General features: G+C 37.5%; 1 protein-coding gene across 1 annotated transcript; it reads left to right on the top strand.

The window, feature by feature from the left end:
• Window positions 1-1202: 1202 nt before the first annotated feature.
• Window positions 1203-12686, top strand: nr2e1 (nuclear receptor subfamily 2, group E, member 1). The gene is made up of 9 exons (XM_038281648.1): window positions 1203-1770; window positions 3975-4120; window positions 4710-4797; window positions 5692-5927; window positions 8817-8963; window positions 9333-9429; window positions 9553-9702; window positions 9848-9953; window positions 11723-12686. Exons 1-9 carry the CDS (start codon window positions 1710-1712, stop codon window positions 11883-11885), a joined length of 1194 nt encoding a protein of 397 aa, XP_038137576.1. The 5' UTR covers window positions 1203-1709; the 3' UTR covers window positions 11886-12686.
• The last annotated feature ends 1380 nt before the right edge of the window (window positions 12687-14066 follow it).

Here is a 14066-nt window from a genome sequence, read left to right on the forward strand (position 1 = left end):
CTTTCTAATTATAAGCACCTTTAAGTAGTCACACAATTTATCAAGGTCTAAAAATGTATAACCTAATTTATTACCAGATTTAAAAAAAATAAAGTGTCAAATTAAGGTTTTTAGAGGTGTCACAATAGAGGTTTATATTGAGAAATAGCTAAATAATAATAATAACATATTGATGCATTAATTATATTTTTCAGTAAATCTATATATATAGAAAAATATGTACATTTTATAAACTTTTGAATAAAGCGAAACATTCCGATATGTTTTAAAATCTAGACAACATTTCGCATTATCCTTTATTTTATTTTGAAAAGTTGATTTGTTGGTTTTTAATGTCATTTTTTTTTCTTTTTTTTTTTCTTTTTTTCTATTGGCCTCTTGAGTTTTGAATTCAAGCTGTAAACTAATTGATATAGCCAGTATTGTAAGGCCTTTAAATAAGTGAAGAAAAATTTTAAATGAATCAAACTCCCGCTCAAAAAAAAAAAGTGCAACAGGCTGGAAAAACAACTGTAGGGAGTGAAGCTCACAATGGCTTTAAAACAAGGCATGAACGGGAGAAAAGCGGTGCATACACAGACACCCGCCCTCTCTGAGGAACACCCCTCAGAGAGAGAAAGAGGGGGTCAAATTGGCTGTGGGTGAATTTTAATTGTCGGACTGGATCATTTTGTTTTCCATAAAAAAAAAAGATGTCCCGCTTTCGTTAAATTTACTCTTCATATATGTGCGATGATATCCAATTCCCAGAAGGTCATTATCTAATTATCCAAATTTTACCATTAATACACAGAAATCTGCTTGTTGCGCAAAGCATTCCTGAAAATAAGAACAAATAATCAAAAGAGAAGTTACAAATTCTGTCTCTGGAAACTTTGGAGACGCGCTGTGGTTTTCTCCCTCCAAACAGCATGAGAAAATTGCTTTTTTTCAAAACGGATGGCTTGTCAAAATATTTTAAAACTCTCAATAAAAAAAAAAGAAACACTAAAATATAATTTTAAATATATTTTAGAAAAATTCTCATGCAAAACCCTTTTCCTCCAGGGACTTTGCATCTCGATTCATCACACCCAATCGCCTTTAAACATCATCCAAACACGCACACACCCTCGCACTCCCGGTGACGTCAGGCTGGAGTTTGGTGTAGAAAGCCAAGTGGATGAAGGAAGTGCAGCTCTCCACCCTCCAGTCTCTCCCACCCCCCCTTGACACTTCTCATAAATATTACCGACGCTGATTCAGGGGGACTCGCATCACAAAGTCACTTCGCGTCCTGGTGTGTTTACCACATATTAGGCTCGACTTTTTTTTTTTTCTTTGGCCAAATTGAACTTTTTTATTCTGTTTCTGCAGCGGCTCAGGCGCTCCGCGGGTCCTCCGCAGTCAGCGGTTTCTTTTCTCCTCAATCGTCCAACTTTACGCGCAGGCTTATGCGCACCGACCTGCCGGAGCGCGACGGTCACAGATAGCCGGCTGTGACTCTCTTGCATGCAGGGTTCTGGTCCGGCTGTGATGAAGGCGGTGGTGCTGAGAGGAAAGTCAGGCGCTCAGTTTTCCTCTGGAGCTTTTTAAGGAAACTGTCAAGCTTCTAACTGGACTTTTTAGACGCACCGTTTCCTCTTTAGCAGTGATCCTGTTCTATTCATTAAACAGAACATTAAAAGGAAAGTTTATATTCAGAGACTGTAAAATACAAGTGAGGATCCATGATGAGCAAACCCGCTGGTTCAACAAGTGGCTGTTTGGATATTCTGAACGTCAAATCAAGTAAGTTCCCCTCAATTAACCGACATCCCTCCACTATATTCAGCAGTCTAAGCAGGGCCCCTTTGCTTAACTGTTTTTTCTTCTATGCACATTTTCTTCAATTTTTGCTACAGCTTCTCCACAAGAATTATGATTATTTGAGATATTCATAAATAATGATTTGAAGCTACATTTGATTTAGTTATGTGTCAAATGTTTGTCTTCCCGATTTCAAAAGAAAAGAAACTGCAAAAAGAGGACTTATGTTAAGAATTAGACCTCATCCTTTGTACCACTTGTTGCCTGCATTTACATCCTGGGTAAGCTCTTCAGAAACAAGTAAATAAGTAAAGAATATTTTAAAAAATGCAAGAAATTATGACAATTCTGTTCATGTTTAAGTTTAAATTATAGCCAACTTGATCTTCCGGATTTAAAAGATTGTATTCAAAAATAAATATTTTATCTAAATTATCCTTCTAAAACTGCACAGATTAGGTTTAAACTTTGGTATCTGGAAATCTGTGAAACGTAAACGCTTTGATTGAATATGTGTGATTTTGTTTTTGTTTATCGGCCTTTTGATTGCGGTTTGTAACATTTGTAAACATGACTGCAAAAGGCCTTAATAATGCTAAGAAAAATCTAATTTCTCATCGTTAAAAAAGAGCAAGTTAAACATGTTTCTCCATTAAATTTGAATCAAATATACATGCAATGACATTTCTCGTTTTTCTGCTTCTTTTTTATTTATTGAATTGCTTGTTTGTTTGTTTTTTGGGGGGAGTTTTGTAATAAATAGCTGCGCTGCTTAACATGGATGTTGTTTTTTGTTGTTTTTTTTATTATCAGGGAGTTTAAGTGTAATTTGGATTCACTTTTACCTCCCAGTATCAGACCTTAAATTCTCCAGAAATATAATTCATTTTTTTATTTTCGCCTTGATGGTTATTACGTTAATAGAATCTGCCATATATTTTCAAGCAATTAGTGCGCACAATGGAAACGCATTGGACCCCTAGGGTGGGAAACTAAATACAGTTCCCATTTATCCACAACAAAAATCGGCGCCGATGTATTAAATTGACAATAAATGTCTACGGTTTAGTAGTCCTAATTATATTTGTTTTGTGTTTTTTTTAACTGAATGAAAGTTTCATAAAATCTAACTTTTATTAGATTTTTCTAAATGTATGGAAATTGAAGCTACAACATTTTCCTTGTAATTGTTTCATATATATCTATTTATTAATATATTATAGAAAGAATATAGCGAATAAGTTTTGATAGATTACTGACTTTTTAAATAATTTATATTTTCGAAAATAAAAAAAGTAGAATTTAATCTGACCATCCTAAAGGCTGTAAGGTGGACGCTGTTGGCTATAGATAACTAGTCCCCACGGCTCTCTGATTGTGAATCAACAGCCAATTGAAGTCGTATAACTCTCCCCTGAAGTCATTGTTTTTGCTGCCCACTAGTTATTCCCATGCTACCCTTTTTGACGGGTCACTGGTGCATCAATGAGCAGGTGGCAAAACGTCAGTGTAATTACATAGACGGCTTTTCCCTTCAGAGTCAAAGAAAAAAAAGCCCCCTCATATGCATACAAATATAGTTCTTTTTCAACAGATTTGAATACAAAATCTTCACCCAAAAAAAAAAAATCACTTTTTTTTTTTATCTACACTGAGTTCGATTTACATACACTTCATTTGAGTTGGTGAAACGAGTTGGTGCGCATTATTCTCGCAGTGCAGTGTCACTCCCTAATCCTGGGGCCTATAGACCTGCGGGATAAAGCAGCTGTCGAGTCCCATTATGAAGTGGAGTTGGCAGCTTGTCGAGATCCAGGCAGTCAGATGAGGTTCAATGGGGGAAAATCATTAAGTTAACACTTTCCCCTAATGTCTCCATTGTGCCCCTCGGGCTATTGTCTTAGGGAGCTCAGATATGACGCTTCCCACCGGACTTTATTCCCGAAATATGCTCCAGTGAATTCCCATGGTCACGGTTGGCCGTGCAGTGTGTGCCCCCAAAAAAGTTTTTCACACAATTTATCTCATGCAGTTTTTTTTTTTTTGACAATGAAATATAAAAGTATGAATCACAATACTACATAAAAACAGATCAAAATCACTGTATCATCACGTGTCATTTTACACCGGATTTGACTGAATGTTGATTTTGGATGCTTTCCAACTAATATTTTGGCATCTCCAAGGTCGGATTCTGGACATCCCTTGCAAAGTGTGCGGCGATCGCAGCTCAGGGAAACACTACGGTGTTTACGCATGCGACGGCTGCTCTGGATTCTTCAAGAGGAGCATCCGGAGGAACCGAACCTATGTGTGCAAGTCGGGCTCACAGGTGAGGAGACCTCTGAGAGTTCAAAAAGACCTTCAACTTTTTTTTTTTTTTTTTTTTGCACAAGTAAATATGCAGTCACATTAAGCCTGTGGAATCTGTTATTTTTCCAGTAAAACAATTTCTACATTAAATAAATGGCTGTTTCTCTTGAAAAAAAAAGGCACTTTCATGTTATTACGCAGTGAATGCGCATTTTACGCACGGGTTTTTTATATCTCCCTCTTTCCCTCCTTTTGGTCGGTTTGTTAAATTTACCTTGATGAGCCTAATTGTGTCATGCCTGCACCATTAAGTACCGGCCTAAACACAGTGCGGCTCTAATACATCAGGTGTAATCCAATCTATTGTGATGATTCCCAGGCGAGGATTTAAGGCGGCAGAGGGCGGGATCGAGTACTTATCCATGTGGGATGAGGCCGCACTAGAGCCACAGGGGAGCGGGCTCCATAACTGCAAGATAATAGCATGATCTTTTACCTGGAGGATTGCCTCCTAGGAGGATAATAGCCGGAGGATTTCGTTTTAACCTTCTTTTTTATCTTGTTTTCTCCCTTCCTCCCCCTTCTTTTCCCCTGTTGTCTCTGCGCAGGGTGGCTGTCCCGTTGACAAAACTCACAGGAACCAATGCAGAGCGTGCCGTCTGAAAAAGTGTCTGGAAGTGAACATGAATAAAGACGGTAAATGGGCTTGATTTAATTATGGCTGTGACTATAGACACGCCATGCTGCGGCGTTTGATTCCCTGGTGGAAAAAAAAAAGTTTATTAAGGCTGTTAATGAAAGCTGCAAAGAAGCAGATAATTACCTGCTATTTACTTGTTTTAAAAGGGACGTCGGTTGCAGCTTTTAATATAAGTTAATTGCTTGGACTTGTTTGCTGCACTGGTGCCTCCTAAATAGGGGGCGGGTTTTCTCTTTTATATTAGACAGTCCAAAAATAAAAGACTTTATTATTTGAATTACTACTAAGTTGCAAAATTGATTTAATCTATGGCAAACTTTTTTTTTCCTTATCTGCTGCTAAAAAGCACCTGAACGACAATGAGAGTTCTTGACTTTTTGTAAGCTTTTAAATCCTATAAAATGTATATTATTGTTATCCTAAAATTAGAGAAATGCAGTCGGAGCAAATAAGCAACAAATAATCTTAATAGTAACATAAATATGTATCTTTTTTTCAGATTTAACCTTTTCAGATGCTTGTGTCTGACTTTGAGTTGCTTTTTAAGATTAAAGAAAAACTTTGCCAATAAAATATCAACAAATATTCAGACATTTCCGGATAAACTAGGAGCTGCCTTCTTGGCTCCAGCGCATCCTTGCTGGAAAAGATGGGATCTGTTGGGTCATGGATATTACCTGGGAACAGACTCCATGCGTAAAACTCTGCTTAAAGCTATAATAAATAAAAACCTCATTATTGGTTGTATTTCTGTTCTTTACTTTAGATTAAAATAAAATAAGCCACTTTTTACAAAGGCTGTCAATGAAAGTAGATTAGATTGTTTCCCCTTTTTTTCAAAGGAACTATTCCTTGAACTATAACTGTATGCTCGCTGTCCCACTTCACAGCCGTCCAGCATGAAAGGGGGCCCCGGACGTCCACCATCCGCAAACAAGTCGCCCTTTATTTCCGGGGCCACAAAGAGATGAACGGCTCTTCGACCCATTTCCCGGGATCCTCACTACCCGGGCCTCCTTTCTTCACCACTGTTACGCAGCTGGATCCTCACAACCTGGAGATGAGCTCAGTGGCCACCACGCCAGAAAGACAGGCCATCGTGGGTTTGGCACAACCCACACCTAAGGTACAATTTAATATCATTCTTTAGTCTCTTTACTGAAAGTTTGATGTTTCTATTTAAGTTGTTACATGGACATTAATTGCAATTATAAAAAAAAATTAAAAGCTATGGATCACTTTTAAATCCACTGCTTTATTTATTTATTTGTATATATTTATTCATTTTAACAGTAATCTCATTGAAACACATTATTTGTGTAATCCTCACCAACATGACTACATGGACTAGAAAATATAAAGCTAAAAAAAAAATAAACCAAAAATTGGAATGCCACCAGAAATATAGAACCTAACACAGAATAATGAAATAGACTGGAAAATGTTTTTTAACAAATGACACAGTTTTGCTAAAGCTGTTTTTAAAGTTAAGCAGATATAAAGGGCCCTGACAAGATTTATTACCCCTGTTAGTATTAGGACTGGAGAAAATAAGCCTTAACTATTTGGTTTATAAACTATTTACAATTTTTTTTTTCATATAGTGCTGCTTTGGAGTTTCAACCCCATACAAAAAACAAAAAAAAAAACAAAAAAAAAAAACAGAATAAATCCCCGAAAATAATGATCTGGCTTTTGTTTTTGTTGTGCCACTCTGAAAATACCAGGATTACCCCTTAAAAACGTCCTGCGTGCACCAATCCTTTTTTTTTATTGGTTAAAATTTATTTTCAAAAACTGTGACATCATAAAAAATGGCTTTCAATTTTTTGCTTAATTTGCTGTATTTATTGAAAAGGGACAATAGAGACAAATTAGCATAACCAATTCAGTCCATCATGCAAATTCAGCCATTTAGGCTCATTTCCATTTGCATTTCCTGGCAGGTTGAGGTAATAAAAACAATGTTTAAGTATGATTTATCAGATTTTGCAATTATAAATTACTAAAAAATGTATAATACGAAAAAAAGAAAATACACTATATTGCCAAAAGTATTTGCTCACCTGCCTTGACTCACATATGAGCTTAAGTGACATCCCGTTCCTAATCCATAGGGTTCAATATGACGTCGGTCCACCCTTTGCAGCTAGAACAGCTTCAACTCTTCTGGGAAGGCTGTCCACAAGGTTTAGGAGTGTGTTTATGGGAATTTTTGACCATTCTTCCAGAAGCGCATTTGTGAGGTCGCACACTGATGTTGGACGAGAAGGCCTGGCTCTCAGTCTCCGCTCTAATTCATCCCAAAGGTGTTCTATCGGGTTGAGGTCAGGACTCTGTGCAGGCCAGTCAAGTTCATCCACACCAGACTCTGTCATCCATGTCTTTATGGACCTTGCTTTGTGCACTGGTGCACAGTCATGTTGGAAGAGGAAGGGGCCAGCTTCAAACTGTTCCCACAAAGTTGGGAGCATGGAATTGTCCAAAATGTCTTGGTATGCTGAAGCATTCAGAGTTCCTTTCACTGGAACTAAGGGGCCAAGCCCAGCTCCTGAAAAACAACCTCACACCATAATCCCCCCTCCACCAAACTTTACACTTGGCACAATGCAGTCAGACAAGTACCGTTCTCCTGGCAACCGCCAAACCCAGACCCGTCCATCAGATTGCCAGATGGAGAAGCGCGATTCGTCACTCCAGAGAACGCGTCTCCACTGCTCTAGAGTCCAGTGGCGGCGTGCTTTACACCACCGCATCCGACGCTTTGCATTGCACTTGGTGATGTATGGCTTGGATGCAGCTGCTCGACCATGGAAACCCATTCCATGAAGCTCTCTGCGCACTGTTCTTGAGCTAATCTGAAGGCCACATGAAGTTTGGAGGTCTGTAGTGATTGACTCTGCAGAAAGTTGGCGACCTCTTCGCACTATGCGCGTCAGCATCCGCTGACCCCGCTCCGTCAGTTTACGTGGCCTACCACTTCGTGGCTGAGTTGCTGTCGTTCCCAAACACTTCCATTTTCTTATAATACAGCTGACAGTTGACTGTGGAATATTTAGGAGCGAGGAAATTTCACGACTGGATTTGTTGCACAGGTGGCATCCTATCACAGTTCCACGCTGGAATTCACTGAGCTCCTGAGAGCGACCCATTCTTTCACAAATGTTTGTAAAAACAGTCTGCATGCCTAGGTGCTTGAATTTATACACCTGTGGCCATGGAAGTGATTGGAACACCTGATTCCAATAATTTGGATGGGTGAGCAAATACTTTTGGCAATATAGTGTATGTTGTTTATGGAAAAAGATCCCCAGTCTACATAGAATAGCAGACTATTAAAGACACATCCGTTTTGTAAATAGAGAGAACTATTTTTAAGATTCAATGGTCTTTAGTGCTCTGCATCAAGCATTCCAACTTTGAGTTTCCCTATAAGAATATGATAATTAAGTTTAGTCCAAGCTTAACAAGCTTAACATTGTATTTATATCATGTATATTTAATAGGTATATTCCTTCATTTTTTCCCCCCAAATTGCTGAGATATGAATACATATGTGAAAGCATCGTTTGTGGAATTTTTTTCTTTAATATCAAAAAGTTTTCTTGTCATGTTTTCAATGTAAGCTGTGACTTAGCTTCCTTTAATAGACCTAAACCTTTAGGACCCTTAAACCATGGAGACTCTTTTCCTAACACAGAGACGTCTATTTACAGATGATGAATTGAACATACACTCAAGTGTTATGAGGCTGTTTTAGTTGCCCCAAATAAGAATGTGTTTTTTTTTCACTCTCAGAGGTTAGAAGCTGAAATTCTTGTCCCGATTTAGCATCCTGTAAGAAGCACAAATCCACCAATTAGGTTTTTCTCTCCAAATCCCATACAAGAAACACTCATTATTATACAATCAGGTGCCAGAGCTTGGAATTTGATCTTTGTAGTTTACTGTTCTCTAAAGTGTGATTGATCAAGATCTGTGACACGTGGCGGTTTTTATTTCTCACACTCGGCAGTATCCCCATGAGGTCAGCGGCACCCCTATGTACCTGTATGAGGTAGCCACGGAGTCTGTGTGTGAGTCTGCTGCGCGCCTCCTCTTTATGAGCATCAAGTGGGCCAAAAGCGTCCCTGCTTTCTCCACTCTGCCTTTATCTGATCAGGTATGCTTTGAATTCAGTAGCTATCTCAAAACTTGAAATAAATATGAATAACATGTTAAGGGCTTCATCTCTAAGTTTATATATACATATATTTATTATTATTTTATGCTATTATTTCTTAATTATATATATATGTTTCTCTCATATCCCAATTTTTATATCTACATTTAAGCTCTTGAAGTGCTCTGAAATAACTAAAAAAAAAATGACTGAATGTATCTGGTATGTTTATGAAACACTAATAAAATTTTTTATGACAAAGATCTACAAGATATATAAGCAAAAGCACACTGTTAAATAAACCTTCCTCATGATGAGATTCCATATATGTCTGTTAATTCATGCTACAACCAATCATTGTCTTTCCAGCTGATTCTGTTGGAGGATGCCTGGAGGGAACTGTTTGTTCTGGGCATTGCTCAGTGGGCCATTCCTGTGGACTCCACGACTCTTCTTGCTGTCTCTGGTAGGTCAAATACTCAAGCAGCTTACAGAAACAAAACAAGTGCCTAATCAGATTGTGTGACTGTAGTGGTGCAGCATTTTTTTCCCCCTCACTGTGACACTTTTCACTCATTTCCATCAATAGGAATGAACACAGAAAACACAGAGTCGCAGCGGATGAACAAGATCATTTCTGAGATTCAAGCACTTCAAGAGGTGGTCACCAGATTCCGACAGATGCGCCTCGACGCTACAGAGTTTGCTTGTTTGAAATGCATCGTAACATTCAAAGCAGGTGTGTGTTAGCAGTTCGCTGAGAAATCTAACCAATAAACCTGTTTGACAAAGTCAGAGTGGATAGTTGCAGCCTTATCCGTCTCAAGTTAATCTGCTTCATAAACCTAAACAGCCTCTTTTCTTTTTCTTTTTTTTTTTTGCAGTTCCCACGCAAGGCAGCACAGAATTAAGGAGTTTCCGCAATGCCAGCGCCATCGCTGCTCTACAAGATGAAGCACAGCTCACACTTAACAGCTACATACACACTAGGTATTTAAAATAGAAACTTTAAATGTAGTGCAAAAGTATTGTCTTCCATGAAGATATTCATCTTGGTAGAACCCAGGTTTTGTTAAAACTGGATGACACAATGTAATGTACAGTAAAGGATAACATTTTTTGTTGTTGCAAGTGGAAATCTATATGATAATAGTATACAGATGCAACTAAATACACCATCCAGCATGTTTCATGATGGTTAACACTAACACATTATTGGAGCAGCAAGACATTCACTTTATGCGTCTTCCAGATTTGCACACCTAAAACAGGAGACTGAAACCTTTCAGTGGCCAAGAATATTTTCCCTCTTTCCAGCTAAATTAAACTTTTTCAGCTCTCCAAACTTTAGAATAAAGTCTTTAAAAAATAAATATATTTTTTGATAGCTATCTTCTATATTGAACTTGCTTTAAGGAACTTTAGCAAAGAGGATGGACAGTTTTATTCAGAGGATTGTTTTCATTGGATATGTTTAAAATGCACATAAGCAGCTTTTTTTTAAGCTCACGTCAAGAAGAACTGATCGTTAACTTTGATGAGTACTATTATTGAATTTAACTGAACTTTTTCCATGAGTAAAAACAAATAAAAAAACTACTGAAACCTTATATCTACATTAAAATACATTAGTTGGTTTGTTCCAAGTTTTAGCTTAACTTACAGTATGGAGGGTCTTATAGGAGTTTCAAACAACGATTTTGGGGATCAGAAGCAAAATAATCTGCATTAAAAGTCATTGTAACAGTTTACGTTCTTAAGCAGAATTTACTTTGGATTTACATCCAGACTATGGCTGGACCACTCTAATAGAAGCATTGGCTGTTTGCTCTTACGGATGATAAACCCCAACCTGAGTTGGTGGGTATTCTTTGGACTACTTGGTGTTAAGATCCATCCAGCTTTTTGTTCTTTTACATCAAAATTTCCCTGTATGATTAATGTTTTCAGGTTCACCTTCTGTATTATTTTCCACTACAAATCCATTTTGCATCTAAACCCATAATGGTTTGATTTGACCACAGTACCTCCATCAACAGGTTCATGTTGATGGTTTGTTATCTTGTAGCAAACTACAGCAGGGTTAGAGTCTTTATAGAAATGTGGCTTTTCTATAAAGTCACATTTGTGGAGTATAAAACGAAAAATTCCTATTATATAATTTGCACACCTGTTAAGAGGACCTTTTAGGTTCCTCCGGAGTTGCTTTCAGTCTCTTGGCTCCTAGGAAGAAAAAAAAAATATCTTTTTCTTATCTGTCTCAACACTGAACAATACGTTATTATAATTTCAAAGCTTGGGAATATAGTTTAATAACATAATTCACTTTCAAATGTGACGTCATCTCTCTACTGTGGTGGTCATGATTCTGTTTGTTAACAGATACTTTAACAAAACTCTTAGGGTCTTCACAGAAGAGCTTTGTTTATGTCTGTAAAGTAAATCACAGTAACATGATCTCTAATTACACATTAAGGTGGATCTGATGACGATTTGTTGACCTGAATTATACTTTGAGAAAGTACTCTTTACAAACATTTAGAATATCCATTTATGAAAAATCTTCTTACACTTATTACAAAGTTATGCACTATTTTGTGTTGGCCTATGAAATCAATTTACTATTAGATTAGAGGTTTACGAGGCACTGCAGGTTAGAATCTAATTCATTTGTTTCTACCCACCATTGTTTGCTTTATGTAGACCTGACATCAGCCAAATGGATCCTGGTAAATATTTAGATGTTTTCTCTGTTTCAGGTACCCAACTCAGCCCTGCCGCTTCGGGAAGCTGCTCCTCCTTCTCCCGGCACTCCGCTCCGTCAGCCCCTCCACCATAGAGGAAGTCTTCTTCAAAAAGACCATCGGGAATGTTCCTATTACCAGGCTTCTCTCTGACATGTACAAATCAAGTGATATATGAACTCTTTACCCATCCAGAACCGTGGTAAAAGTCTCTAAGAGATTCACCTAGGTCCAGAGAGAAGATCAAATCAACGTAGGTGGAGCAGATGCAGATTCAAGTTTTGTGGAAGACGAAATCTTTTAGGCTGACTTAGACCATATCCTGTAAGCCTATAGGCTTTACACTGAAATAAAGACTTCAAAATGAGCCAGCTTGCCACTAAAGTTGCAATAGTTAAGGATTAGGTTCTGAAAACTGCAGTTTACAGTATTTAAATGCTGCCTAAAGACTCTGAAAGAGCACCTGCCAAGTCCATTTGAAACAGAAATGCTGTATATTACGATGTCTTTCGAGTGTCTTTGAGACCACCAATGAGCTTGACAACCAATTAAAAAATTCTAATTGCTGTGTCCAATCCCAGTGGAGGAAACCAAAAAGAAGCCCAAACTGAGAGAGGGGCCAAGTCGCTGATCCTCTGTCCAGTGCTGAAACCAGATGCACAAAAAGGGGCAACAATGAAAAGTGTCCGCTCCACAAAGGAAAATGACTGAGATGAAAAAATGTTGCTGTAAAATTATTCAAGGATGTCATTTCAGTGGCTGCTGTCCTGTTTGTGCCAGTGTCCTGTTTTCAGACGCAGCAACATTTTGAAATGTGTGTTTAGGTTGATTTTGTGAAGACAAACTAACATTGGATGAAATAATATTCAGCACTTGGAAATGTTCTTTTGTGGCCTGTGTTGATTTTAGTTTGCTGTATATACCTTGAGTTATAACTATTTAGAGTTGTAACAAAGAGAATAAAAGAGACAAAGCTTGAGCTCAGCTGTTCTCATAGATTAGATATCAGAATAAGCTTTTTGAGCTTGCAGATTACTCACTTTGTCCCTTTAAATTTGCCAGAAACTTCACAAAACATGCAACCATTAAGCGTCAAATTATTATTTAATGACCTGAAACACTCTTTATTCAGTGGCCTAATAGTACAAAGCAACATAACCCATTTGACCTACTCCTCTGACCTGTTGTCAATATGCAAACATACATCTGAATATTGCTGTATTAAAAAAATATAAATACAAAAACAACTTAAGGTGCCAACTGTAGGTGCAGATTGGTATTTAAAGCTAATTTCTCCAACAGACAAAAGGTAAAATCAAAGGTAAGAAGGCTTTTCTCTCTGCAAGTTGAAGAGAATCCAAATGACCCTTGGCATATTTCTAACTGGATATTTGCCTGTTCTTATCAGAAATGGAATAGCTCATTAAAATAGTTTCCGGTCTTGCATAGTCATGGGTTGAAAGTTAGATTGCAAAGGTACAGTTATGCTTCTATTTTAAAACAAGTAATGATTAGTTGTTTAGGCAATCCCGCTGTCAGACTCCCAACACGTCCCCACTTCGAAAAAAAATGAAAACAGCAAGAACCACAAAGACTAAATCACAGAACAGCAGTGATGACCAGTACAGATGTAGTAGTCTGCTGACTTACTGTAGAGGTCCATACTTCAGAGGTAATACTTTCAGGAATAAGCAACATTTGCAGCTGCTGTTAAAAAAAAACCCTTAAGGAGTAAAAGGTTTATGCTGAAATTTAACAAAAATAAAATGTTTGGACACAATCACAAGAAATATGATTGGCGACTAAGATGAGGCCTTTAAGCCAAAAATCACTGTGCCAACTGTAAAACATGGCGGTAGTAGTATCATGCTGGGGGAAAGACTGGAATATCTGTTACTGGTGCATTTTAATGAAGACTGAGAACTGAGTCCTTGTTCTTCAACTTTAACCTAAAGTTTAATGAAAAAATAAACACCCAAACTCTTTTTTTGTATGAAAAGGACAAAGCTTTTCAACCTGAAGCTCCTAGAACTTTATAAGACTTCAATCCTATTTAAATCGTTGCATTACTACTAAAGTGCAGGTGATCGAAGGGAACATGTTCTACCATTTCAGAAAGGAGCAGACAAACATGCAGCCAAAATTATTTGAGTGTGTTGATGGCTACTGGAATCTTTAGAGACCAATGAAACTTTAGGTCTTAAATAAGTTCAAACGGAATTAAAATCAACACATAAATGATAAAAAAAAATTATACAAGTATAAGGTTCATAGTAATGTTACACCTAGGTAATTATTTTAGACTTGATTTTATAAAAATAGCTGGTTATGAATGTTGAATGAATTATGATGACAAGCC

Source organism: Cyprinodon tularosa, unplaced genomic scaffold (genome assembly GCF_016077235.1).
Source record: "Cyprinodon tularosa strain WSP-4 unplaced genomic scaffold, ASM1607723v1 ctg173, whole genome shotgun sequence".
Taxonomy (NCBI): Eukaryota; Metazoa; Chordata; class Actinopteri; order Cyprinodontiformes; family Cyprinodontidae; genus Cyprinodon; species Cyprinodon tularosa.